The sequence below is a fragment of the Protopterus annectens genome, chromosome 6.part1 (genome assembly GCF_019279795.1).
Source record: "Protopterus annectens isolate FY-2018-M chromosome 6.part1, PAN1.0, whole genome shotgun sequence".
NCBI classification, from domain to species: Eukaryota; Metazoa; Chordata; order Ceratodontiformes; family Protopteridae; genus Protopterus; species Protopterus annectens.
In genome coordinates, this window is record NC_056738.1 from 197,135,399 (window position 1) to 197,160,942 (window position 25,544).

Sequence of the window (25,544 nt, forward strand, 5' to 3'; positions counted from 1 at the left end):
TTTTTCCTTAATGGAAGGATCAACTTGCAAACTTTCAAGTGCAATTCTCTCTCATGCCTCTTTTCAAGAAACTTTGTTAGGCAATTCTAGAGGAATGAACTAGGGGCTTGAGGTAAGCCCATGCTGTTCCTCATGAGTCTGAGGTACTCTAAAGGTTAATTGTCAATCTTCATCCAAGTAACTTTTCTGCGAGAAAGTCCTGTGCTATTCCACTACACACAGGCATTAGTGGCTCGCTACCCTTAGTGAAGTGTTTTGATAACAGAGTTTGAAATATATAAGTATACTTCCCCATGTTATGAAATGTACAAGTATATCTCCATGTTACACCTCTGTCTCCATTTTCCATACAGAATCACTGCCAGTATATTTTTCTGTGTACCAACAGTGATTTGGACTTTCATTCTTCTCCACTGTTGTGTGACTATGGAGTTAGTATATGTAATGGCTGCTCATTTTCCATGTTGCAAAGGACACTTTTGTACTACAATGAACTGAAGTATTGACACTTTTACAACTTGACAACACACAACAGAACCAGTGACAGTTTACATATGGCTGACACGTGATGGGTTTTGGATGCAATGAAGGGGGTGGCTCCTAAGACTTGCTCTACATGATCAAAATGCTTGGCTTTAAGCTCCAGTCAATCTAACAGATGAGCTGGCTAGGAAATCTTTATAAACCCTGTGGTAGAAAGATGAAGGCACACCTCTACCAGTCCCCTCATCCTCTACAGAGAGGAAAAGAAATGACAGCAGACTCCGTCACTAGCTGAAGACAAGCATCATGACTGTGTCAGGGTGGGACTTTAATGCTATACTTACCTTTTTGAGTGTTACACCATGACGTGTTCCCAAAGTGTTTGACAATCAGATGGTACTCAACGCCCTATGCCTGGGGCTAACAGAAGAATGTGTTCAGCTTTCTTATTTCATTGCGTGTCAAAATGGGAACAGGAACATTACTGAAAATGAGATCTTACAACTTTTGCCAAACATTGATTAACAAAGAAAACTGAAGCCACCCAGGGGAACAATCAAGGATGGTCTCTGATTTAAATCAAAAAAGTTCATCTGTGCAGTACTGTTCAAAAAGGGCAAGCACCACTCACCAGCACTGAAAGCAATGCTCAGTATCACAAGCTACTCTCAGCAACCAAATGCACTGCCCATTAGCCCCAAAGCAGGTTTAATTCATAATTTACATTTAGAAAGCACTTTCACTCACTTTTTTGAGAATTCCTGGAAGTCTGCCAGAAGATCACAGATCCGGAGGCCAACACGAGAGGCTTTGGAGGAGTATGCAGGACCAATTCCTTTTTTTGTAGTCCCCAAGCTAAATTAAAAATAAAACAGCCATATATTATTGGAGAAATGCATTAAGACAAGGCAACAGTCTTGGTCGTTTTTTGCACTCTACATCCACTGTCAGTCAATCATCAGACACTTCCATGGCTAACTGATCTGTTCGTTCCACATCACTGGCACAAAGACACCAGCAGGGGGCCATCATTCAGATGGCCATTGGGGTAGTGGAGGATTTTTCCCCATTTGGTTTCCTTGCTCTGGTGCACACACCCAGTGAGGCATAAGGGGAGGTGTGCAACAGACTAAAGGCAGAAGCCAATCGCCTCGCTTTCACAAGGAGCATTCCCTCCAAGCAGCCCTATCCCTACTAACCCCCCCACCTCCAGGCATAAAAGATGAGCTCTCTGATCCCCACAAGAAAGTTAGCACTGCCCAGTGTTACCCCCCCAAAATTTAAGCAACCCCCCCTTCCGTTAGAGGCAAGCAGGCCACACCACTTAAGTCCTTTCCCCTCCCTGCCTAGCTCCTCAAAATGCTGGAGCCACTAACCAAACCACAATGGTCAATTTCAGAACTTTAATGCAGGCAGTATGCACGCAAGCAGATATCCCAAAGTATTACCTACACACCTTAGACTGATATTCCTAGTAATGCAAACTACCTCATCTGTCAAGCCTCTCTCTCTCTCTCATGAATCTTAACATGGCTTACTTTCCACATCATTAGCTCACAGTATGAATTAAACGCTCAATTTTCCCTTCTTACAAACAGCATCCATCACATTATAACCTAGTGGCTATATAAGCAGACATGGTCTTTTTTTTTTTTCCTGTAAAAGCTGTAAAAATAAAGTTATGTACTCACCATATCATTCTGTGTTGTCTGCTTCAGTCTTCCAAACTTGTGGGTATCTGTTCCGAGCTCGGAACCAACTAGGCCGTCAGCAAGCTTAGGATTCCAAGCTAGAGCTCCTCCTACCCTACCCACAATGCCTAGCTCCTCTCAGATTAGAGTTTGCTGCAATATTCTCATAAAATAAACAATTACATTCTAAATGGCAACAGAGCATAAAAGATGCTCAGGAGCTCAACACAGGAACAAAGGTTCCCAGTATAATCAATCAGGTCTTTCAGAGACCAGGAAGGTGGGATTGATGAAGACTAAAGCAAGCAACACAGACGAATGTTATGGCGAGTACAGAACTTCTTTATCTGATGTGGTCTGTTCAGTCTTCATATCAAACCTGTGGGACAGAGTCCCCAGCTACATAGGTCTGGGAGGCCTTTTGGAAGGATATTCCAGAGCACTGCAAAGCCAAAAGCAGCCCTGTTCCTAGGTATGATGTCAAGTTTGTAATGTAAAATAAAAGTCTGGGAGTTTGCCCATGACACAGCTGCACAAATATCTTCTAAAAAAAAAAATCTAGACCAGAAAGCCTGTGAAGTGGTAATAGATCTTGTGGACTGAGCTCTGAATGGTTTAAGCAAGGGAACATTATTCAACGAATACACATGAATGATGCAGCTTGTCAGCCAACCAGCAACAGTAGTTTTAACAGCAGCTTTCTCTTTTTTGGAATACGAGAAAGCAACAAACAACTTAACAGACTTCCTGAAAGCTTTAGTCCTATCCGCAATTGTTTATGGATGTCCAAAAGATCCAACATATTCACCCTTGTTTTGAAAGTTTGGATAAAATACGGAAAGATTAATAGTATTTCTTACCAAAGGTGATAAATAAAGAGGATTAGTTTGCAAGGTGACTCTGTCTTTATGGAAGACAGGATAGGGAGGTTTGGAAGACAGAGCCTGAAGTTCAGAAACCCTTCTGGCTGAAGTAATGGCCACCAGAAAGGGAGTTTTCCAGGACAAGAATTTCAATTCAGCCTTAGCGGCAGGTTCAAAGGGGGGTAAGGTCAAAGTCTGAAGAACTAACAAAGATCTCATGAAGGAGGAGGTGCATCTTTGATAGGAGGTCAAAGGAGGAAAGTACCCATGAGAAAGGCTTTGCAAAGTCTGGAAGAAGCCAAAGATGTAGCATTCTCTCAGATGTGAAAATTAGAAATGGCTGCTAACTGAACTTGACAGTAGAGAAAATGACCCTCGAATGAAAAAGACCAGCCAGGAAATCAAAGACTGACGAAATGGGTGCCGTAAGCGGATCAGTGCGATGCTGTTGGGCCTAAATAGAAAACCTTTTCCACTTTTATAAATTTTTCAGGCAGTAGACTTACGAGAAGAAATGATAATCCTCTGGACTGGGGAAGAAAGCCCAGCTTGTCTAGCCATAATTAGAATTGGAAAAAACATGCGGTTAAGTCATCAACTGTGAAGATCCAGGTGAATTTGCACTGAAGGGTGAGACCGAAGCTCTGGACATGGATCCAGGGTCCACGGTAGGCAAATAAGATGAGACCAAAGGAAGGTGAACCAAATTTGTTGAGGCCAAATAGGGATCATGAGAATCATTTTGCTCTTAAACCGGTGTGCCTTCTCAAGAAATTTGGGAATTAGAGGGACAGGAGGAAAAGCAAAGCAGACTGAGGTCAAACATGGACTAGAGCAACTCTTGGTGATTGTCTCTGTGGAGGGGATCAGGGCAAAGTACCTGCTGCACTTGTTGTTGAAAGTGGAGGCAAAAAGGTTCCAACAGGATTAACCCCATCTGAGGAAAATCTGGTATGCCACTGACTGATTCAGAGACTACTCGTGAGGTATCATTAGTAACCTGGTGTGCCTGTCCGCCAATATGTTGCACTCCCCAGCAAGAGTTTTTTTTTTTTTTTTTTTTGCATGGACTTGCATTTTTTTTTTCTTTTATCATAGAGAATCCTTAAATAGCCTAGTAAACACCTCTGAAAGTACAGTTTTGTACCTACCATAAATGTAGATGTCCGAACAGGATAGCATCTGCAGTCCTTACAAATGGGTTGTCCTGTCGTCAGGCAGCCCTTCGGTCGGCCGGTTTCCAAAGTCTGGGTCTGGCCTCGGCTGGTGTCGCACTTCACCCGACGTCATCTCTGCTGGTCTTCAGGTATAAAGGCATCAGCCGACGCCATTTTCCTCAGTGTTTCTTGCCCCAGATGCCAGTTGCCCTCTTGGATAGCTAAAATTTTTTGGTAAATGCCAATGTTTCCAAAAAAAAGTAGAAGGCAAACACAAGAAGTAATCATGTATGTACATATATACAAACAAATACACCATAAGAGATCCCCCCCTAGCTAGCTATTAGGAGGGCAAATACCCTAGGAGTACCACAGAGGGGAAGGAGGGTGGGTAATCCTGACTGCAGATGCTATCCTGTTCGGACATCTACATTTATGGTAGGTACAAAACTGTACTATGTCCTTCAAGGATGCATCTGCAGTCCTTACAAATGGGTAGAATACCATAGCCAAACTAGGGGAGGAGGAAGAAGAATTATGGTGTAGTTAGGATCCCTTGCAAAACAGCAGTGGCAAACCCTGCTCGGGATCTAGAGTATAGAGGTAAGTTATAATGCTTGGCAAATGTATGCACGGAGGTCCAAGTAGCAGCCTCAATAATGTCCTTGGTAGCCACTCCTCGTAAGAAAGCTGTGGTAGTGGCTATAGCCCTTGTAGAATGAGGCCTTATGTTCTGTGGAATTTGCTTTCCATGGTAGGAGTAACAGAATCTTATGCAATTTCCTATCCACTTGGAGATAGTTTGTTTGGAAATAGCTTTTCCTTCCCTTCCTGTTGCATAAGCTACTAGAAGCTGGTCAGTTTTTCTATTGCCCTTGGTTCTGTCCAGGTAGTAGCGCAACTGTCTATGTACATCCAAAGTATGCAGCAGTCTTTCCCCTCTGTTCTGTGGATTGGGAAAGAAGGTAGGTAGGTGGATTGCCTGGTTTAGAGACACTCTGGATACCACCTTGGGCATAAATGTAGGATTAGTTCTCATGGATACTCTATCTTGATGGAAGATTAGGAAGGGTTGTACTGCCATTAAAGCCTGTAGTTCTGAAACCCTTCTTGCTGAAGTAATTGCCAGTAGGAAAGCAGTTTTCCAGGATAGGTGTTGAAGATCTGCTGTTGCTGCTGGTTCGAATGGAGGGAGTGTCAATTTTTCTAGCACAAAGTTCAAGTCCCATGCTGGCAATGGTGGTTTCCTAGGAGGTTTTACATTCTTAATTCCTCTCAGGAACTGCCTGAGTAGAGGATGTGAGAAGACAGGGGATCGGCTGTATTCTGCAGAAATAGCTGATGCATGTATCTTGATGGAGGAATAGGACAGGCCTGTATGGAGAAGCTCTGCCAAATACTCCAGGATGTTGGCAATATCTACCTTTGACACATCTTTCCCTCTTTCAGTACTCCACATGACAAACCTTTTCCATTTTCCTGCATAGTTCCTTCTTGTTGAAGGTCTGCGGGCCTCAAGGATAATGTCTTTAACCCTTTGGGATAAATCTGGGTTAGTTGCTCTTATGTAATGTTCCAGGCAGTCAGTTGCAGAGTTTTCAGGTTTGGATGCAGGATGTTGTAGTCGCTCTGAGTTAACATCAAAGGAATCAGGGGTAGTGTCCACGTTTCCCCCCGAGACATGCTCCTCAGCAATGGATACCAATGTTGTCTTGGCCAATTTGGAGCTATCAGAATTATCCTTGGACGCTCCTCTTTGATTTTCAGTAGTACCTTGTGCATCAAAGGAAGAGGTGGAAATGCATATGCTGTCAGGCCTTTCCAACTGAAGGATAGAGAGTCCACCTTCCAAGCAAGTGGGTGGTATGTCCTTGTGCAGAATTTCTTGAGCTGGTGATTGAGTGGGGATGCAAATAGGTCTATTTGTGGCATTCCCCATTTCTTTGTAATGGCCTTGAAGATGTCCGGGTGTAGCATCCATTCGTGAGCATCCGAGGTAGTTCTGCTTAACATGTCTGCTAGGATGTTTTCTTTTCCCGGTACAAATATTGCCTGTAACTGAATGTTGTAGCTCAGAGCCATATTCCATAGGTCCAGAGTCATTCGGCATAGGGGGTATGAATGAGTGCCTCCCTGTTTGTTGATGTACCACATGACTGTGGTGTTGTCTGTCCTTATCATCAATTGGCCTTCTTTGAGGAATGGTCTGAAATTCTGGATTGCTAGTTTTACTGCCAGCATTTCTTTTTGATTTATGTGCAGGTGCAGCTGATCTGGAGTCCATAAGCCTTGAATGCACTTGTCCAGCATGTGGGCCCCCCAACCGAGGTCTGAGGCGTCCGTTGTGATGGTTTGGCTTGTTTGAATTTTGTGGAAGGATAAACCTGGGTTTGACTGGCATGCCTGAGCCCACCATAGGAACTCTTGTTTTAGGCATGGGATTAGAGGTATTTCGGTTTCTAAGTTGTGCCTGTGTTGAGACCATAAATTCTTTAGGTACCACTGTAGCTTTCTCATATGCAGTCTGGCATGGGGAACCAGGATTATGCAGGATGCCATGAAGCCCAAAGCCTGCAGTACTTTCCTTGCTGTTAGTTTGTTCTGCTTTGCTAATGCCAGGAAGTAAAGAGGAAGTTGTTCTTGTTTTTCTGCTGTTAGGAATGCCATCTGTTTTACTGTGTCCAATTCTGCACCCAAGAATGTTCTTGTTTGGGATGGTATCAGTCTTGACTTTTTTATATTGACTGTGTATCCCAGGGCTTGTAGTAAGCAAATGACTCTTTGTAAGTCTTGTGTCAGCTTGCTTTTGTTGTCCGCTTGTATCAGGCAGTCATCCAGGTATGGATAAATTTGGATTCCCTGAAGCCTGCAATGAGCGATTACTGATGCCAGGCATTTCGTGAACACTCTGGGCGCAGTAGATAAGCCAAAGGGCAATGCTGAGAATTGATAATGCTCTGATCCTGCAAGAAATCTGAGGTATCTTCTGCAACTTGGTCGTATGGGGACGTGCAGGTATGCCTCCTTGAGATCTAGAGTTACCAGCCAACACTCCTTGCCCAGCATGGGAAGAAGTTGCTGTAGGGTCAGCATTTTGAATTTTCGAACAATGATGAATGTGTTTAAAGCGGACAGGTCGAGAATAGGTCTCCAACTTTTCTCTTTTCTTGTTACTAGGAAGAGTCTGGAGTAAAATCCCTTGCCCTGTTCTGTAGGTGGTACCATTTCCACAGCTCTCATCTTTATTAATTGAGTTATTTGTTTTAGAGCTTCTGTCTTTTGATTTGGTGGAAGGTTTGGCATTCCTCTTTTTACTGGTAAGGTGTGGAAATGAAACCTGTAGCCTTGGTCTATAGTTTGCAGAATCCACTTGTCTCTTGTGATATAGTGCCAGTTTTTTGAAAATAAGGCTAACTTTCCGCCTAAGGGTGCTCCTATTTGTTCCCTGGTAGGCGGTGTCAGAGCCAAGTCACTGTGATTGTCCTGTTGCAGTGGTAGTGGTTGTATCTGTGCCTCGTTGATTATTGCCTTGCCACTGGCGTCCCCTGTAGGCACCTCCTCTGGCTTGATTTCTGCCTCTGGAACGTCTATTCCTGCCTCTCTGAGATTTAGAGGAGTCTGGAAAGGACCAATTTTTGGAAGGCCAGTTCCTGCTAAACCTTGGTGGCTGAACCTGTAAGAAATCTTTAACTGTTTGCACAGATTTTGCCTTCTCTTCCATTTTCTTCATTACTTGTTGGGCAGGTGAACCAAATAGACTGACCTTATCCATAGGAGCATCTAATAGCTTTGCTTTAACATGATCCGGCAAGACCTGTTCTTTCGACCATGCATGCCTTCTTATAACTGTGCCAGTCATGGCTGATCTAAATGAAGCCTCCAGTGCATCATAGCCACATTTTAAAGAATGGTTACTAACCTGTTGAATGTTATTCACCATTTCTAGAACATATTTCTTATCTAAGGAATCATCAGAGGACAGTTTCTTAGTTAACTGATCAAGCATAAACTCTTGGTATTGGATCATATGAAACTGACAGTTCAAAGCTCTAGCTGAGAGAGTAGCAGAGGTGTATACTTTTTTACCCCATCTCTCTAAGGACCTGGATTCCCTTTCAGAGGGGAGAGGGTTTTTCGCAGAGGTCGAAGCTACTGCCTTAGGCCCCTGGGAGATAGTCTCAGGATCTGCAAGAGGAGCCTTGTATAAGTGGTGATGAGTGTCCGGTACCCTGTAAAACCTATCGGGCTTAGCAGGGGCTGGAGGTAAAGTATCTGGAGCAGTGCAAGCATCATTAAATGCATCATCCACAACAGGAAGAACTGGAGGTATAGCTAAGGGCCTATGTTGTGGTAAGTGTAAAAAGGTCCTAAGCCTTTTTCTTGAATCTGAGAAATCTTGTCCCTGCCATTGGAATTGCTCTCTCATGGCATGTAAGGTTTCCCCAAAGGAAAATTCCTCTGGTGGAGAGGCCGAAGGAATAGATTCTTCAGCATCGGAATCTTCCTAAGTAGAAAAAGGAGCCTCTGGATGGTCTGTATTGTCCGTATCATCAGAAGAGTCATCTGAGGACACTGGCTCAGGGGGCTCTGCTCTAGGTCTTTTTTCTGGAGGTTGAGAGGCCCTGTCTGGGTGAGATTGGGATCCCCTTATTAAAGAGATGAGATCCTCTGCCAGTGTAAGCATTTGGGAACTGGAACTGGGCCTGTGAGAGGAGGGCTTAACAGGCACAGACTTAGCAGTTTTGGCTGCTTTAGCCCTGGCAAAGGCCTTTATAGACATGGCTGCAGGAGGCCTAGCAGCACCACGTGCTGGGGTAGAGACATCCAAAGGGATGGTGTCCGATAATTCTAGAGAAACCACATTAGTAGGCAAAACTTCAGAGGCCGATTCAACTAGGGTAGAAGGGGCCTCGGTAGTAGTCATGGATTCGGCTGAAGATTGAACCGTTTTCTCGGTTTTGGCCGAAACCAAGACACTCGCGGTTTGCTTAACCGTGGTTTCGGCTGAAACCGCGGACCGCGAGTGTCAGTCCTTTTCTTTGCGTTTCTTAACAATTTGAGTAGTCGGAGGATCCGACGGCATAATGTATGCAAAATCTGAGCCAAAAAACTGTTCAGCAAACTCCGACCGACGCCTAAGCGTTCGTCGGTTGAAGGAAGCACAGGCTAAACAAGCTGCTACGTCGTGGTCTGGGCCTAAACAAGGTAAGCAGTAAGAGTGGAAATCTTTATGAGGTATTTGTTTCCCACAAGTTAAACAGTTATTCACTTTTTCTGACATCGGCTGAGGCAAGAAAGGGTCCCCAACGGGGTACTTAGCTTTTTAGAAGTCTTCGAAGTAGTATTTGGTAGTAGTAATCTCTGGATCTGACTGACCGGCACTTGCGAACAGCTTCTGCTTCGGGCGCCACGCGGCAAGAAAGACTGAGGAAAATGGCGTCGGCTGATGCCTTTATACCTGAAGACCAGCAGAGATGAAGTCGGGTGAAGTGCGACACCAGCCGAGGCCAGACCCAGACTTTGGAATCCGGCTGACCGAAGGGCTGCCTGACGACAGGACAACCCATTTGTAAGGACTGCAGATGCATCCTTGAAGGACATCCAAATGATCACAGGGGCCTTTTTAAGCCTAGCCATGCATCCCAAATCTCTGACAACTTTGGATAACCCTTGACAAGTGTAAGCAGGAGCTTGAGAGATGAAACGGTCTTCCTCAAAATTCTATTTTGACATAAAGGTAAAAAGATGCTTTTTTCTTTTGGCAGGGGAGGGGGTCTCCAACACATGTGTGGGGTAGAGAAAATAAAGTTCACAGTGCCTCCAGAATGATCAAAATTCCAAAAAGGGCAACATAGTGAAACAGAAGCCAGTAACATCTCAGATGAACATAAGCATTTTTTAGACTCTAAGGTAACAGGAAGAATTCATCTTAAGATCCATATACTTACAATTCAGTAACCTTCCAAAAAATTGGATGCACAAGATGAAAAGGACCTCAATTTGTCAACTTATGGTGGGCCACCAAACTGGGTTGCCGTCCCCAACATGCATCAGAGTGACAACATGTTTGCCTCCTGCAAATAGTACATTTTTATGTTAGTTAAACCCCTGCAAGTACATTTATATGAATAGGGCATTCTGCTAGGTTACAAGTAAAGCAGATGCTTGTAGAGACAGACTACCAAGGAATTCTTGTCAGTTTCAAGGAAGTGCGACTTGAGCAGTAGTTTCTTGTTAAGATGGAATATAACCATACCCAGGGTTCTGCACCTCACAAATAAGGCCACAAACTTAATGCAAGGCAAAACAGCGACACACATCCAGCTCTTGTTCTCGCACGCTGGTGCCAGGAAGTCATCATTCCATTCAATGTTTCCACTCCGCAGGGCCTTGGTCAAACATCTTTAGTGCTGTATGCATTTCTGGGAGCCATACAGGTCCAATTACATCAGGCTGCTGGAAGATATGAGGCAAAACTACCAGATCTGAGGGTTGGGAGGGAAGGAATACAACCAAAGGTTACAGAATCTAGTTTTCGTCTCACTTGATTCCAAATGAGACAGAGGGGGGCATGACACTGATGCACAAGATCTTGCCAGGGAGATGTGAAGGGGTAATTCTGAACACGAATGACAGAGGGAAGGAGGCGGTGGCACAGGAAGCAGACTGTAAGCATTAACTACTCCCTGAATTTCAAGACAGTAATGCTTCAGAGAAAAGGTTGTGAACCCATGAAGTGGGCTACCAGAATGGCTGGTCGTAAAGGAATCCACACAAGCATTCAAGAGGGCATACTGACTATCTTGCCCCCCCCCCCAAAAAAAAACAACTCTGTACACCTCAGGAACAGGAAGCAATGCTCACTGGAAAGAAGAGGGAACCCATACAATAGCAGTGACTTGCTCTAGCATCTGTAGTTATACTGTTGTACTAACCACTCAAAGAAATCACTGCTGCAGTATTACGTCTCGTCTACAGAAGCATTTAAAGCAGTAGCTGCTTCACAGGAAGGGCTCACAGTAGGCACTACAGGATAGCCAAGAATAAGCCTGCCTGCTCCTCAAACGACGGCCCAACAACCAGTATTTAGGAAAGTGTGCACTTTCATCCAAACAGCCATTTCATCAGTACAGTACAGTCTCAATCATCTGAAATGTCAGTTATCCAAACCCAGCCTTCCAAAGTTTTCAGGTAGGACAAATCAAAGTCTGAATATGTAAACTTTATACTATTTGGCTTGTGTTTGAGCTTGTACTACAATAAATATACTGTACTGTTTTGTACTCAGTAAATTTGCTTTATTTTTCTTGTTTAATGTTCTTCAAAAGCATTTTTAGAAATGTTTGATCCGGTTCAGTTATGTTTGACTATCCAAACAGTCTGATTCTCCAAACTACCCTAGGTCCCAATTAGTTCTGATAATCGACACTCTACTGTACTCTGCACTGACACACTTAAGGCAGCTGCTATGGTAGAAACTACTAATTTTTTAAAAATGGTCTCTCAATGTACTCTTTGGGTGCTTTACATTGGATTACAGCAGAAGGTAATGCAGTCTTGCTAGCCAATGACACACTGTACAGAGAGCCCTGACTTGCCCACAAAAAGGAATCAAACTGCAAAGATTACCTGAACTCTAGTTCTTGCAAACATCTGAGCTACAAGTAAACACCCCAGAGGTGCAACATTCTTTCTGCATCAGTTCCAACATAATCAAACATGAAGGAAAGAATAGATCAAAAGCTCGACTGTCCTTGTAGAACATGGTGAAGGACTATCAACACATGGCATGGTGATGTGAAGCTAAGATTAGATTATCTGAGGTTACAGTTGGCAAAATAAGTCTTTCCATCACAGAAACTTCAGCCAGGTTCCTCAGTGGTACCAAAAAGGTGCAACAGGGTTTAGAGTTATTTTTCTTCTTTCAGGAAGAAAATTATGTTGCCGGGGGGGGGGGGGCTGCTTTCCTAGGTGGCATTAAAAATAGGAAACCAAAGAATAAGTGCAGAAATGAGAGGTCTACAGTGAAACAACTTGCAGTAATCTGCCTGCCAAGTGTATGAAGACCCATGTCAAATACAAGGACCTCTGACAGTGGCACTAGCTGAAGCGAGCAGCTAGATTCACACCACAGGAAAAGATTCTTCCACTTTGCTAGATATGACTTATTGCACCAGACCTACCTGCTTCCATTAGCGTACATGCAGTAGTTCCTCAGAAAAGCTGTCCTTGAAGGGGTTCAAGCTAAGATCGTACATACATGCTACTACATTCAGACTCTAAGCTACAAGACTCTAATGCACCACTAACTCTTCCTTGGTAAAGCAAGGCAGAGGTTTTAAGAAAGCAGTACGAGCCCCTCTTTTTTGTCATTCAGTCTGTAAAAGTGAACCATGTTCATAGGTAGGTACTAGGCTATCGGCCCAAGGGCCTACGTAAGCCTAGCCAGCAAGGGGCTGCTGCTAAGATGGGTTTTGCCACATCCATTCTGGGTTTTTTTTTTTTGGAGCACCTGGGGCACCATAAGAAAGGGAAGGAAGAGCACAGGGTAGACCCTCTTATGGGATGCAAGAATAAAAAGCATTTACTGCCACAGCTTCTTTGCATGGGTATATACGGAGTAAAACCAACTCAGTAAGAGTCTCTTCTTGAAGGCAAACAAGTCTACCTTTGTCCCTTTCACACTTTTTTGGTTAGGTCTGGGGGGGGGGGGGGGGGGGGATTCAGTCTCAAACCAGTGCAGCAGAATTCATTTGGATACTGGTTTACCTGCCTTGTCTGGCATGAAGGACACGAGTTTGCCCTAGTCTTCCTTAATTGATCTTCTTCAGTATTTAGTTGCCCAGGTCCTCCTTAACTGATCTTCAGTATTTAGGTGTCATCCATAATCACCTTCAGAGTTCACAGAGTTCATAGTTGACAAAACTGTCCTGAAAATCTCTTACTAGGAAGAGGGCCCTCATTTTCTTCACAATGAGATATCTCAAGTGCCTCAACTTCAGAAGACTGTCACAGCCCCTCCCCCAAGGAATCTATAATTAATGTTTTTGCTGTATGGGATTAGAAAGGGAATTCCTTTGCTCTTTAGTACCTGCTGCAACCACCACTCTGAGCTCCTCCTTGACAGTGATTATCAAGGCAACATCTTGTGTAAAAGGAGGCTTCTGCTTTTTCCACAGGTTGTTGGATTTTCCTAAAGTATACTGGCCAAATACCCGGTGGGGTGAACATTGGCTCTGCATGACTGTCACTGCTTAAGTGACACCACAACCCCATGTTCAAAAAATGGGGAAGGGGTTTTAGATGGATGAATCCTGGTGAAGGTCAACGTAATGACAAAGATCACATGTAGCCCAGAGCTTTTGGGAAAGTGCATTTATGTGATTAAGTCAATATACTAGATGCTCAAGTAGACTGACTGTTGCTGCAGTCGAATGGTTTATTTATGGGAAATAGCCAAAGGTGGCTTTCCACCTTTCTCGGACTTCCAAAAGCCCCTGCCAGCTGGACTCCTTTGTCCCCAAAAGTCAGTTCAACATAAGTATTAAAAGAACAGAGCAAGCTACTTGTATACAACCCCCTCTTAAAAAAACACATTATAATGGTACAAGGTGCAACCTTGCTGCAAGTGCCTCTGGCCCCAATCCTCAATCTGAAATTCCAAGGACCCAAGTCTTAAATATGTGATCTGCCTTTGGTAGTATTAGTGTAGTACTGACTTACACACATGGAAAAAGGGGAAGAGAGATGAGTTACAGTGATACATTCAGACACTATGGTGCACTACAGTACTCTGTTCCCTAAGAGCTACCAAGAGGAGTGGGCAGCACAGCCCAAGGGTAGGAGGGAAGGAAAGTACAGTTTTGTACCTACCATAAATGTAGATGTCCGAAGGGTATGCATCTGCAGTCCTAACAAATGGGTTGTCCTGTCCTCAGGCAGCCCTTCGGTCGGCCGGATTCCAAAGTCTGGGTCTGGCCTCGGCTGATGTCGCACTTCACCAGACGTCATAGCTGCAGTTCTTCGGGTATAAAGGCATCAGCCGACGCCATTTTCCTCAGTGTTTCTTGCCCCAGATGCCAGGTGCCCTCTAGGAAGGCTAAATTTGGATAAAGTAAAGTTTCCAAATAACAGACAGCAACTAAGAAATAAACATGTATGTACATATATACAAACAAATACACCATAATAGATTCCCCCAGCTAGCTAGAAGATGGGCAAATACCCTAGGAGTACCACAGAGGGGAAGGAGGGAGGGTAATCCTGACTGCAGATGCATACCCTTCGGACATCTACATTTATGGTAGGTACAAAACTGTACTACGTCCTTCATGGATGCATCTGCAGTCCTAACAAATGGGTAGAATACCATAGCCAAACTGGGGGAGGAGGTAGTAATAAGATTATGGTGTAGATAAGATCCCTTGCAAAACAGCAGTGGCAAAACCTGCTCGGGATCTGGAGTATAAGGGTAGATTATAATGCTTGGAAAATGTATGCACGGAGCTCCAAGTAGCAGCCTCTAAAATGTCTTTGGTAGCCACTCCTCGTAGAAAAGCTGTAGTAGTGGCTGTAGCCCTTATGGAATGAGGTCTGATGTTTTTTGGAGCTGTCTTCCCATGGTAAGATAACAAAATCTAATGCAATTTCCTATCCACTTAGAGATTGTCTGTTTTGAAATTGCTTTTCCTTCCATTCCTGTTGCATATGCTACCAGTAGCTGGTCAGTTTTTCTATTGTTCTTGGTTCTGTCCAGGTAGTAGCGCAATTGTCTATGTACATCCAAGGTATGTAATAGCCTTTCTCCCCTGTTCTGTGGGTTGGGGAAGAATGTAGGCAGGTGGATAGCTTGGTTTAAAGATACCCTGGAGACCACCTTTGGCATAAAAGTAGGATTAGTTCTCAAGGACACTCTATCCTGATGGAAGAGAAGGAAGGGTTGTACTGCCATTAATGCCTGTAATTCAGAAACCCTTCTTGCTGAAGTGATTGCAAGCAGGAAAGCAGTTTTCCATGATAAATACTGTAATTCTGCTGTTGCTGCTGGTTCAAAAGGAGGGAGTGTCAATTTTTCTAGTACAAAGTTCAAGTCCCAAGCGGGCAATGGTGGCTTCCTTGGTGGTTTTACATTTTTAATTCCTCTCAGAAACTGCCCGAGTAGAGGATGTGAGAAGACTGGAGGATCCATGTTGTATTCTGCCGAAATGGCTGATGCATGAATCTTAATGGAAGAATAGGACAGGCCATTGTGGAAAAGCTCTGCCAAGTATTCCAGGATGTTAGCTATGTTTACCAGTGACACATTTTCTCCTTTTGCTGCACTCCAAATGAGATATCTTTTCCATTTTGCTGAATAAGTTTTCCTTGTTGAGGGTCTGCGAGCCTCCAAGATAATGTCCTTAACCCTTTGAGATAAGTCTGGGTTATTGTGTCTTATGCAATGTTCCAGGCAGCTAGCTGCAGCGTTTTTAGGTTTGGATGCAGGGTTTTGAAGTTGTTCTGTGTTAGCAGTAAGGGAACTAGGGGTAGAGGCCATATTTGTTCCCGAGACATACTCCTCAATAATGGGTACCAATGCTGCCTCGGCCAGTCTGGAGCTATCAGGATGATCCTTGGCCGGTCTTCTTTGATCTTCAGTAACACCTTGTGCATCAAAGAAAGAGGTGGGAATGCATATGCTGTCAGGTTTTTCCAACTGAAAGAGAGGGAGTCCACCTTCCAAGCAAGTGGGTGGTATGCCCTTGTGCAGAATTTTTTCAATTGTTGGTTGTGTGGGGATGCGAATAAGTCTATTTCTGGTAGTCCCCATTTCCTTGTAATGGATTTGAAGATGTCTGGATGCAGCATCCATTCGTGGGCATCTGTGGTAGTTCTGCTTAGGATGTCTGCTAGTATATTTTCTTTTCCTGGTACAAATATTGCCTGTAGCTGAATGTTGTAGCTCAGGGCCACATTCCAGAGGTCCATTGCCATCCGGCATAGAGGATATGAATGTGTGCCTCCCTGTTTGTTGATGTACCACATAACTGTGGTGTTGTCCGTCCTTATCAGCAATTGACCCTGTTGAAGAAACGGTCTGAATGACTGGATTGCCAGTTTTACTGCCAGCATCTCCTTTTGATTTATGTGTAGGTTCAGCTGCTCTTGAGTCCATAGGCCTTGTATGCACTTGTCCAGCATGTGTGCCCCCCAACCGAGGTCTGAGGCATCCGTGGTGATAGTCTGGCTTGGTTGAGGGCTGTGGAACGGCAATCCTTTGTTCAATTGACAGGCCTGGGCCCACCATTGGAATTCTTGTTTCAGGCATGGAATTATTGGAATTTGGGTTTCTAGGCTGTGCTTGTGCTGAGACCATAAATTCCTTAGGTACCATTGTAACTTCCTCATATGTAGTCTGGCATGGGGAATCAATATTATGCAGGATGCCATGTAACCCAGGGCTTGCAGGACTTTCCTTGCTGTTAGCTGGTTCTGCGTCGTTAATGCCATGAAATAGAGAGGAAGGTGCCTCTGTTTTTCTGCTGTGAGGGATGCCATTTGATTTAAGTGTCCAGTTCTGCACCCAAGAAAGTTATTGTCTGGGATGGTATCAGTCTTGACTTTTTTATATGGACTGTGTACCCCAAGGCTTGTAGTAGATGAATGACCTTTTTCAAATCTTTTTCTAATTTGTTTTCCGCTTGTAACAGGCAGTCGTCCAGGTAAGGGTAAATTTGAATCCCCTGGAGCCTGCAATAAGCAATTACTGATGCCAGGCATTTCGTGAATACTCTGGGCGCAGTAGATAAGCCAAAGGGCAATGCTGAGAATTGATAATGCTCTGATCCTGCAAGAAGTCTGAGGTATCTTCTGCAATTTGGTCGAATGGGGACGTGCAGGTATGCCTCCTTGAGATCTAGAGTAACCAGCCAAGACTCCTTGCCCAGCATGGGAAGGAGCTGCTGTAGGGTCAGCATCTTGAATTTTGGAACAATGAGATATGTGTTTAGAGCGGACAGGTCGAGAATAGGTCTCCACTGGTTTTCTTTTCTTGGCACCAGGAAAAGTCTGGAGTAAAATCCTTGCCCTTGTTCCATAGACGGTACCTTTTCTATAGCTCTCATCCTTATCAAGTGGTCTATTTGTTCTAGAGCTTTTTTCTTTTGATTTGGAGGTAGGTTTGGCAATCCTCTCTTCCTTGGCAGAGTATGGAAGCGAAACCTGTAACCTTGGTCTATTGTCTGCAAAATCCATTTGTCTCCTGTGATGTGATGCCAGCCCAAGGGTGCTTCTAGTTGTTCCCTGGTAGGCGGTCTCAGAGCCAAGTCACTGTGATTGTCCTGTGAAAGTGGTAGTGGCTGGATCTGTGGCAGTACTTCGCTGGTTGTTGGGCTGCCACTGACGCCCCCTGTAGGCACCTCTGGATTGACCCCTGCCTCTCGGGCGCCTATTCCTGCCTCTCTGTGTTCTGGTGTCTGGAAAGGACCAATTCTTGGAAGGCCAGTTCCTATTAAACCTTGGAGGCTGGACCTGTAAGAAATCCTTGACTGTCTGTACAGATTTTGCTTTCTCTTCCACCTTCTTCAGCACCTGCTGTGCAGGGGCGCCAAACAAATTGAGCTTATCCATGGGAGCATCTAGAAGCTTTGATTTAACATGGTCTGGTAAGGACTGCTCTTTTAACCATGCATGCCTTCTAATCACTGTACCAGTCATAGCTGATCTAAAGGAAGCCTCCAGTGCATCATAGCCGCATTTTAAGGAATGATTACTGACCTCTGCTGAATGTTATGTACCATTTCCTGAAGAGATTTTTTGTCTAATGGTTCAGGAGAGGACAGTTTTTTAGTTAACTGGTCTAACATTCCTGATACTGAATCATGTGGAATGGACAGTTTAAGGCCCTAGCTGAAAGAGTAGCAGAAGTGTAAACTTTTTTACCCCATCTCTCTAAGGCCCTGGATTCCCTTTCAGAGGGGAGGGGGTTTTTGGCAGAGGTAGTTGCTACTGCCTTGGGTCCCTGTGAAATAGTTTCAGGATCTGCAAGAGGAGCCTTATACAAATGATAATGTGTGTCCGGAACCCTGTAGTACCTGTCGGGCTTGGCAGGGGCCGGAGGAAGTGAATCCGGAGCAGAACAAGCATCATTAAATGCATCATCCACAACAGTAAGTACTGGAGGGATGGCTAAAGGCCTATGCTGTGGCAAATGCAAAAAGGTCCTAAGCCTTTTCCTAGAGTCTGAGAAATCCTGGCCCTGCCATTGAAATTGTTCCCTCATAGCATGCAAGGTTTCCCCAAAAGAAAATTCCTCAGGAGGAGAAGCAGAAGGAATGGAGTCTTCTGCATCAGAGTCCTCATAAGGGGAATAAGGGCCCTTTGGAGGGTCTGTATGTTCTGAATCATCAGAGGAGTAATCTGCAGAAACTGGCTCAGGGGGCTCTGCTCTAGGCCTCTTCTCTGGAGGAGGGTGAGAGGCCCTGTCAGGGTGAGGTTGGGATCCCCGGATCAAGGAAATAAGATCCTCCGCTAGACTAAGCATTTGAGTACTAGAGCTAGGCCTGTGAGAGGGGGTCTTAGCAGGCACACTCTTGGTAGATTTTGCTGCTTTAGCCCTGGCAAAAGCCTTAATCGACATGGATGTAGGGGGCCTAGCAGCTCCACGTGCAGGAGTAGATATATCTAAAGGAATAGTATCAGATAAATCCTGGGATCCTGTAGGAGCAAGTGGGATTTCAGTAGCAGATTCTGCCATGCTGGATGAGGCCTCAGTAGGAGGCAAGCTTTCGGCCGAAGGAAGGACCGTGGACTCTGTTTCAGCCGAAACAGAGACACTCGCAGTTGACCTAACCGCGGTTTCGGCCGAAACCGCGGACCGCGAGTGTCGGTCCTTTTCCTTGCGCTTTTTAATAAATTGCGAAGTCGGAGTCTCCGACGGCATGTTATAAGCAAAAGCGGAGCCGAAAAACTCCTCAGCAAATTCCGACCGACGTCTAAGTGTCCGTCGGTTGAAAGAAGCACAGGCTAGACAAGCTGCTACGTCGTGGTCTGGGCCTAAACAAGGTAGGCAGTAAGAGTGGAAATCTTTGAGGTATTTGTTTCCCACAAGTTAAACAGTTATTCACTTTTTCTGACATCGGCTGAGGCAAGAAAGAGTCTCCAACGGGGTACTTAGCTTTTTAGAAGTCTTCGGTAGTAATAATCTCTGGTTCTGACCGACCGGCACTTGCGAACAGCTTCTGCTTCGGGCGCCACGCGGCAAGAAAGACTGAGGAAAATGGCGTCGGCTGATGCCTTTATACCCGAAGAACTGCAGCTATGACGTCGGGTGAAGTGCGACATCAGCCGAGGCCAGACCCAGACTTTGGAATCCGGCCGACCGAAGGGCTGCCTGAGGACAGGACAACCCATTTGTTAGGACTGCAGATGCATCCATGAAGGACATCATGTACTCTAGTGATGATCCCTCTATCTGGGCATCTACTGTTATGACGAGTTACAAAGTTGTACTATATTCATCACAGATGTTAATGTAGTAGAATTCCCACTTCTATGAAAGAGTACTGAATTAGTACTATGGACAGCTCAACGATGGGATGCTGTATCATGCCCTTTGAAAAGTGTGTCAGAGGCAAAAGTTCACCTACTTTTATACGGAATACCCAGCTTGTAGTGTTTGAAGAATGCAAGTCTGTCCTACTCTCACAAATGCCCCGAGTACACATTCTTGAAGCCTGCTACGCACAATTCTCAGAATGCTCCCTGACCACGAACCCCAAAGACTTCTTGCTGCAGTCATACTTACAAAGGGTTTGTTTGGACACCAGCTTATCTCTGCCTTGCTCAGCATGAAGGACAAGAAGAGCTGCTCCATTTTCTTATGTCTTTGGTTCTGGCAAATCCCTCAACTTATGTTTGGGCAACCAACAAATGTAGGACTATTTTGCAATTGAACACCTGACTGAGCGCAGACTCAAGACCAATTTTGACATAAAATAGGGGCTAGTCCCCAAGGTTTACCCTCTATCCATGTAGGAAAGTAGGAAAGTATAATGCTTTCTTCACAGAACAGAAAGCAATTCTGATACCCTCCCGACAGATGCTAGTTATTAGTTGCAAACGGGACATATGCACTTGATCCAAAAGATGCTAACTTCAGTCTCTCAACAAGTCCCACAACCTGACTTTGTGGTGGAGAGGAATAAACCCTGATTGCTTCACAGATGAGCAGAACTCTATTAACCGATCAGTATGCTGTAAGGGTCAGAAAGGACAGGAATAAACCTTCAACACTGACTTCCCATTTGATCTGGATGGGTGGGAGTGGGTGTTGCAACCAAGCTTGCCAGCTGGGGTCAACAATGCAACATGTCTAGCTACAGCAGGATGAAACACTACATACACTGTTGCAGCAATTGTGTACAACATTGAGTTAGTTCAATATGTAGAGGTATGTTTCCTTAAAGACCGCAGCTTAAATAAGCCTCTGGCACCCAAAGGGATGGGGCTAGACCACACATTGGGAGAGTGCACTATGCAAGTCCCACACTGGGCTTTTCCCTACCTTCTGACCCTTGCTCCACGAGAACAAGTGGGACTGGTTCTGGGCCAATAAGAAATGGGCCATAAGGTTCTCATTAAATCCAGGACAAAGTACGGCTCTCCTTCAATTCAGAACAAATGGGGGGGGGGGGGGGCAGCCATTGTTGCACAGGCTAAAAAAAAATACATATAGTCTACATATTTATATTTACGACAGTCCCATTGCGCACGCCTCCGTCTCTCGGTCTCTGCGCGCGCGCCTCCGTCTCTGCGCGCGCACCTCCGTCTCTCCGTGTCTCTCTCCCCCTCTCCGTGTCTCTCTCTCCGTGTCTCCCTCTCCGTGTCTCCCTCTCCCTCTCTCCGTCTCCCTCTCTCCGTGTCTCTCTCCCTCTCTCCGTGTCTCCCTCCCTGTCTCTCTCTCCCTCTCTCCGTGTCTCTCTCCCTCTCTCTCGTGTCTCTCTCTCCCTCTCTCGTGTCTCTCTCTCCCTCTCTCGTGTCTCTCTCTCCCTCTCTCGTGTCTCTCTCTCCCTCTCTCGTGTCTCTCTCCCTCTCTCGTGTCTCTCTCTCCCTCTCTCGTGTCTCTCTCCCTCTCCGTGTCTCCCTCTCTCGTGTCTCTCTCCTCTCTCTCTCTCTCCCTCTCTCGTGTCTCTCTCTCCCTCTCTCGTGTCTCTCTCTCCCTCTCTCGTGTCTCTCTCTCTCCCTCTCTCGTGTCTCTCTCCCCTTCCCTCTCCGTGTCTCTCTCCCCTTCCCTCTCCGTGTCTCTCTCTCCCCTTCCCTCTCCGTGTCTCTCTCTCTCCCCCTCTCTCCGTGTCTCTCTCTCTCCCCCTCTCTCCGTGTCTCTCTCTCTCCCCCTCTCTCCGTGTCTCTCTCTCTCTCCTCTCTCGTGTCTCTCTCTCCCTCTCTCTCTCTCCCTCTCTTCGTGTCTCTCCCTCTCTTCGTGTCTCTCTCTCCCTCCCCCTCTCTCTCCCTCTCTTCGTGTCTCTCCCTCCCTCTCCCTCCCTATCCCTCTCTCCGTCTCTCCCTCTCTCTCTCCGTCTCTCTCCCTCTCCGTGTCAGTGTCTCTCTCCCTCTCCCTCTCCGTGTCTCTCCCTCTCCCTCTCCGTGTCTCTCCCTCTCCCTCTCCGTGTCTCTCCCTCTCCGTGTCTCTCCCTCTCCCTCTCCGTGTCTCTCTCCCTCTCTCCGTCTCTCTCTCTCTCTCTCTCCCTCTCTCTCTCTCTCTCTCTCTCTCCTCTCTCTCTCTCTCTCTCCTCTCTCTCCTCTCTCTCTCTCTCTCTCTCCTCTCTCTCTCTCTCTCTCTCTCTCTCTCTCTCTCTCTCTCTCTCTCTCTCTCTCTCTCTCTCTCTCCTCTCTCTCTCTCTCTCTCTCTCTCCTCTCTCTCTCTCTCTCTCTCTCGTCTCTCTCTCTCTCTCTCGTCTCTCTCTCTCTCTCTCTCTCTCGTCTCTCTCTCTCTCTCTCTCTCGTCTCTCTCTCTCTCTCTCGTCTCTCTCTCTCTCTCTCTCTCGTCTCTCTCTCTCTCTCTCTCTCTCTCTCTCTCTCTCTCTCTCTCTCTCTCTCTCTCTCTCTCTCTCTCTCTCTCTCTCTCTCTCTCTCTCTCTCTCTCTCTCTCTCTCTCTCTCGTCTCTCTCTCTCTCTCTCTCTGGTCTCTCTCTCTCTCTCTCTCTCTCTCTCTCTCTCTCTCTCGTCTCTCTCTCTCTCTCTCTCTCTCTCTCTCGTCTCTCTCTCTCTCTCGTCTCTCTCTCTCTCTCTCTCTCTCTCTCTCTCTCTCTCGTCTCTCTCTCTCTCTCTCGTCTCTCTCTCTCTCTCTCTCTCTCTCTCTCTCTCTCTCTCTCTCTCGTCTCTCTCTCTCTCTCTCTCTCGCGTCTCTCTCTCTCTCTCGTCTCTCTCTCTCTCTCTCTCTCGCGTCTCTCTCTCTCGTCTCTCTCTCTCGTCTCTCTCTCTCTCTGCGTCTCTCTCTCTCCGTCTCTCTCTCTCTGCGTCTCTCTCTCTCTGCGTCTCTCTCTCTGCGTCTCTCTCTCTCTCTCTCTCTGCGTCCGTCCCTGTGTGTGTCGGACTGTCCGTCTTCCCTGTGTGTGTGTGTCTGTCTGTGCATCTCTCCGTGCATCTCCTTGCGTCCGTTTCTCTCAGTCTCTCCGTCTCAGTGTCCCCGTCTCTCCGTCTCAGTGTCCCCGTCTCTCCGTCTCAGTGTCCCCGTCTCAGTGTCTCTGCCCGTGTCTCCGTCTGTGTGTGTCTGTGTGCGTCTGTCTGTGTCTCCATGAGTCTCCTTGTGCCTGCGTCTCTCAGCCTGTGTGTCTCTGTCTGTGCGTCTGTATGTGTGTGTCTGTGTCTCTGTCTGTGTGCCTGTGTGTCTGTCTCTCTGCCTGTGTCTGTTTCCGTCTGTGTCTGCATCTCTGTGTGTCTGTCTCTCTGTGCGTCTCTCTCTGCCTTTGTGTCTCTGTGCCTGTCTCTGTGTGTCTCGGTGTCTCTCTGTCTCTGTGTGTCTCTGTCTGGCTGTGTGCCTCGGTGTCTGTCAGTCTGTGCGTCTCTCTCTGCCTTTGTGTCTCTGTGCCTGTCTCTGTGTGTCTCGGTGTCTCTCTGTCTCTGTGTCTCTCTGTCTGGCTGTGTGCCTCGGTGTCTGTCAGTCTGTTTCTCTCTGTCCGTCTGTCTGCGTGTCTGTTTCCCTCTGTCTGTGTATCTGTGTCTCTCTATGCGTCTGTGTCTCTGTCTGTGTGTCTGTCTGTGTGCCTGTCGGTGTGTCCGTCTCTCCGTCTGTGTCTCTCTCTCTCTGCCTGTGTCTCTCTGTGCCTGTCTCTCTCTGTGTGCCTGTCTGTCTGTCTGTTTCTCTCTGTCCGTCTGTGTGCCTGTCTGTCTGTTTCTCTCTGTCCGTCTGTGTGCCTGTCTGTGTGTGTCTGTGTCTCTGTCTCTGTGTCTGTCCCTCCGTCTGTGTCTATCTCTCTCTGCCTGTGTGTCTCTGTGCCTGTCTCTCTCTGTGCGTCTCGGTGTCTCTGTGTATCTATGTCTCTCCGTCTGTGTGCCTCTGTCTGTTTCTCTCTGTCCGTGTGTCTGTGTGCCTGTCCGTGTGTCTGTTTCTCTCTGTCCGTGTGTCTGTGTGCCTGTCCGTGTGTCTGTTTCTCTCTGTCCGTGTGTCTGTTTCTCTCTGTCCGTGTGTCTGTTTCTCTCTGTCCGTGTGTCTGCGTGTGTCTGTGTGTCTCTGTCTGCATCTCTGTGTGCCTCTGCGTCTCCCTGCCTCTGCGTCTCCCTGCCTCTGCGTCTCCCTGCCTCTGCGTCTCCCTGCCTCTGCCTGTGTCTGCGTGTCTGTGGGTGTCTCTCCGTCTGTCTCTGGTGTCTGTCTCTCTGCCTGTCTTTCTCTGTGTGTGTCTGTGTCTCTCTCTCTGTGCCTGCGTGTCTGTGTGTCTATGTGTCTCTCCGTCTGTGTGCCTGTCTCTCTGCCTGTCTCTCTCTCTGCGTCTGTGTGTCCCTCTCCGTGTGTCTGTGTGTCTCTGTGTCCCTGTCTGTGTGTCTCTGTGTCCCTGTCTGTGTGTCTCTGTGTCCCTGTCCGTGCGTCTGTCCATCTGTGTCTCTGTCTGTGTGTGTGCAGAGCAAACCAAATCACACACGATGGAAGAGTGCGTGGTCACACACGATGGAAGAGTGCATGGTTCTGAACCATGAATCAAGTGCAAAAGATGACCCAGCACTCCGGAGACAGGCTATATAAAAATTTAATGTGGCAAATCAATCATTAATAAATTACACAAGCAGCAAACCGGTTTCTGTCTGTGCCTCTCTCTGTGTGCTTGTGTGCGTCTGTGTGCCTGTCTCCCCCTCTGTCTGGGTGTCCCTCTGTGTGTGTCTCTCTCTGCCTGTCTCTCTGTCTCAGTCTGTGTGTCTGTCTCTCTGCCTGTCTCTCTCCCTCTGTGTCTCTCCGTCTGTGTGTCTCTCTCTCTCTGTGTCTCCCTGTGTCTCTCTGTCTGTGTCCGTCTCAACCCGTCCCCTGTCTGTGTGTGCGCGCCTCCCTGTCTGTGTGTGCGCGCCTCCCTGTCTGTGTGTGCGCGCCTCCCTGTCTGTGTGTGCGTCTCTGTCTCTCTCCCTCTCTCAGTCTGTGTCTCTCCCTCTGTGTCGCTGTCTGCCTGTCTGTCTCTCTCTCTGTCTCTCTCTCTATCGGTCTCCCACTCTCTCTTGGTGTGTGTGTGTCTCTCTCCATCTGTGTCTGCCTGCCTGTGTCTGTCTCTCTGTCTCCCTCTCCCTCTCGGTGTGTGACTGTGTGACTGACTGTGCGTCTGTCTGTCTCTCCCGCTGTCTGTGTGCGTCTGCCTGTCTGTGTGTCTGACTCTCTCTCTTGGTCTGTGTGTCTGAATCTCTCTCTTGGTCTGTGTGTCTGACTCTCTCTCTTGGTCTGTGTGTCTGACTCTCCCTCTGTCCGTGTGTCCCTCTGTCCGTGTGTCCCTCTGTCCGTGTGTCCCTCTGTCCGTGTGTCCCTCTGTCCGTCTCAGTGTCTGTGCAGAGAAAACCAAATCACACACGATGGACAAGTGCAAGGTTCGGAACCATGAATCAACAGCAAAAGATGAACCAGCACTCCAGAAATAGGCTATATAAAAATTTAATGTGGCAAATCAATCATTAAGAAATTACACAAGCAGCAAACCGGTTTCCGTCTGTGTGTCCATCTGTGTGCCTGTTTGCCCGTCTGTGTGCCCGTCTGTGTGCTTCTGTGCATGTGCCTCTGTGCGTCTGTCTGTGCGTGTCTGTCTCTGTCTGTGTCTCCATGTGTGTCTCTCTGTGCGTCTGTGCATCTGTCTGTGCGTCTCTCTCTCCATGTCTGTGTGTCTGTGTGCGTGTCTGTCTGCGTG

The 25,544-nt window shown here is 46.6% G+C and overlaps 1 protein-coding gene across 1 annotated transcript in view; it reads right to left on the reverse strand.

Annotated features, from left to right (window-relative positions):
• LOC122805472 (adenylosuccinate synthetase isozyme 2-like) overlaps positions 1-25,544 on the reverse strand; it is a 613,428-nt gene that overhangs the window by 331,643 nt on the left and 256,241 nt on the right. The window contains exon 6 of the mRNA XM_044075655.1: positions 1,231-1,338. Coding sequence (XP_043931590.1) covers positions 1,231-1,338 — 108 coding nt within the window. The remainder of the gene's footprint in view (positions 1-1,230; positions 1,339-25,544) is intronic.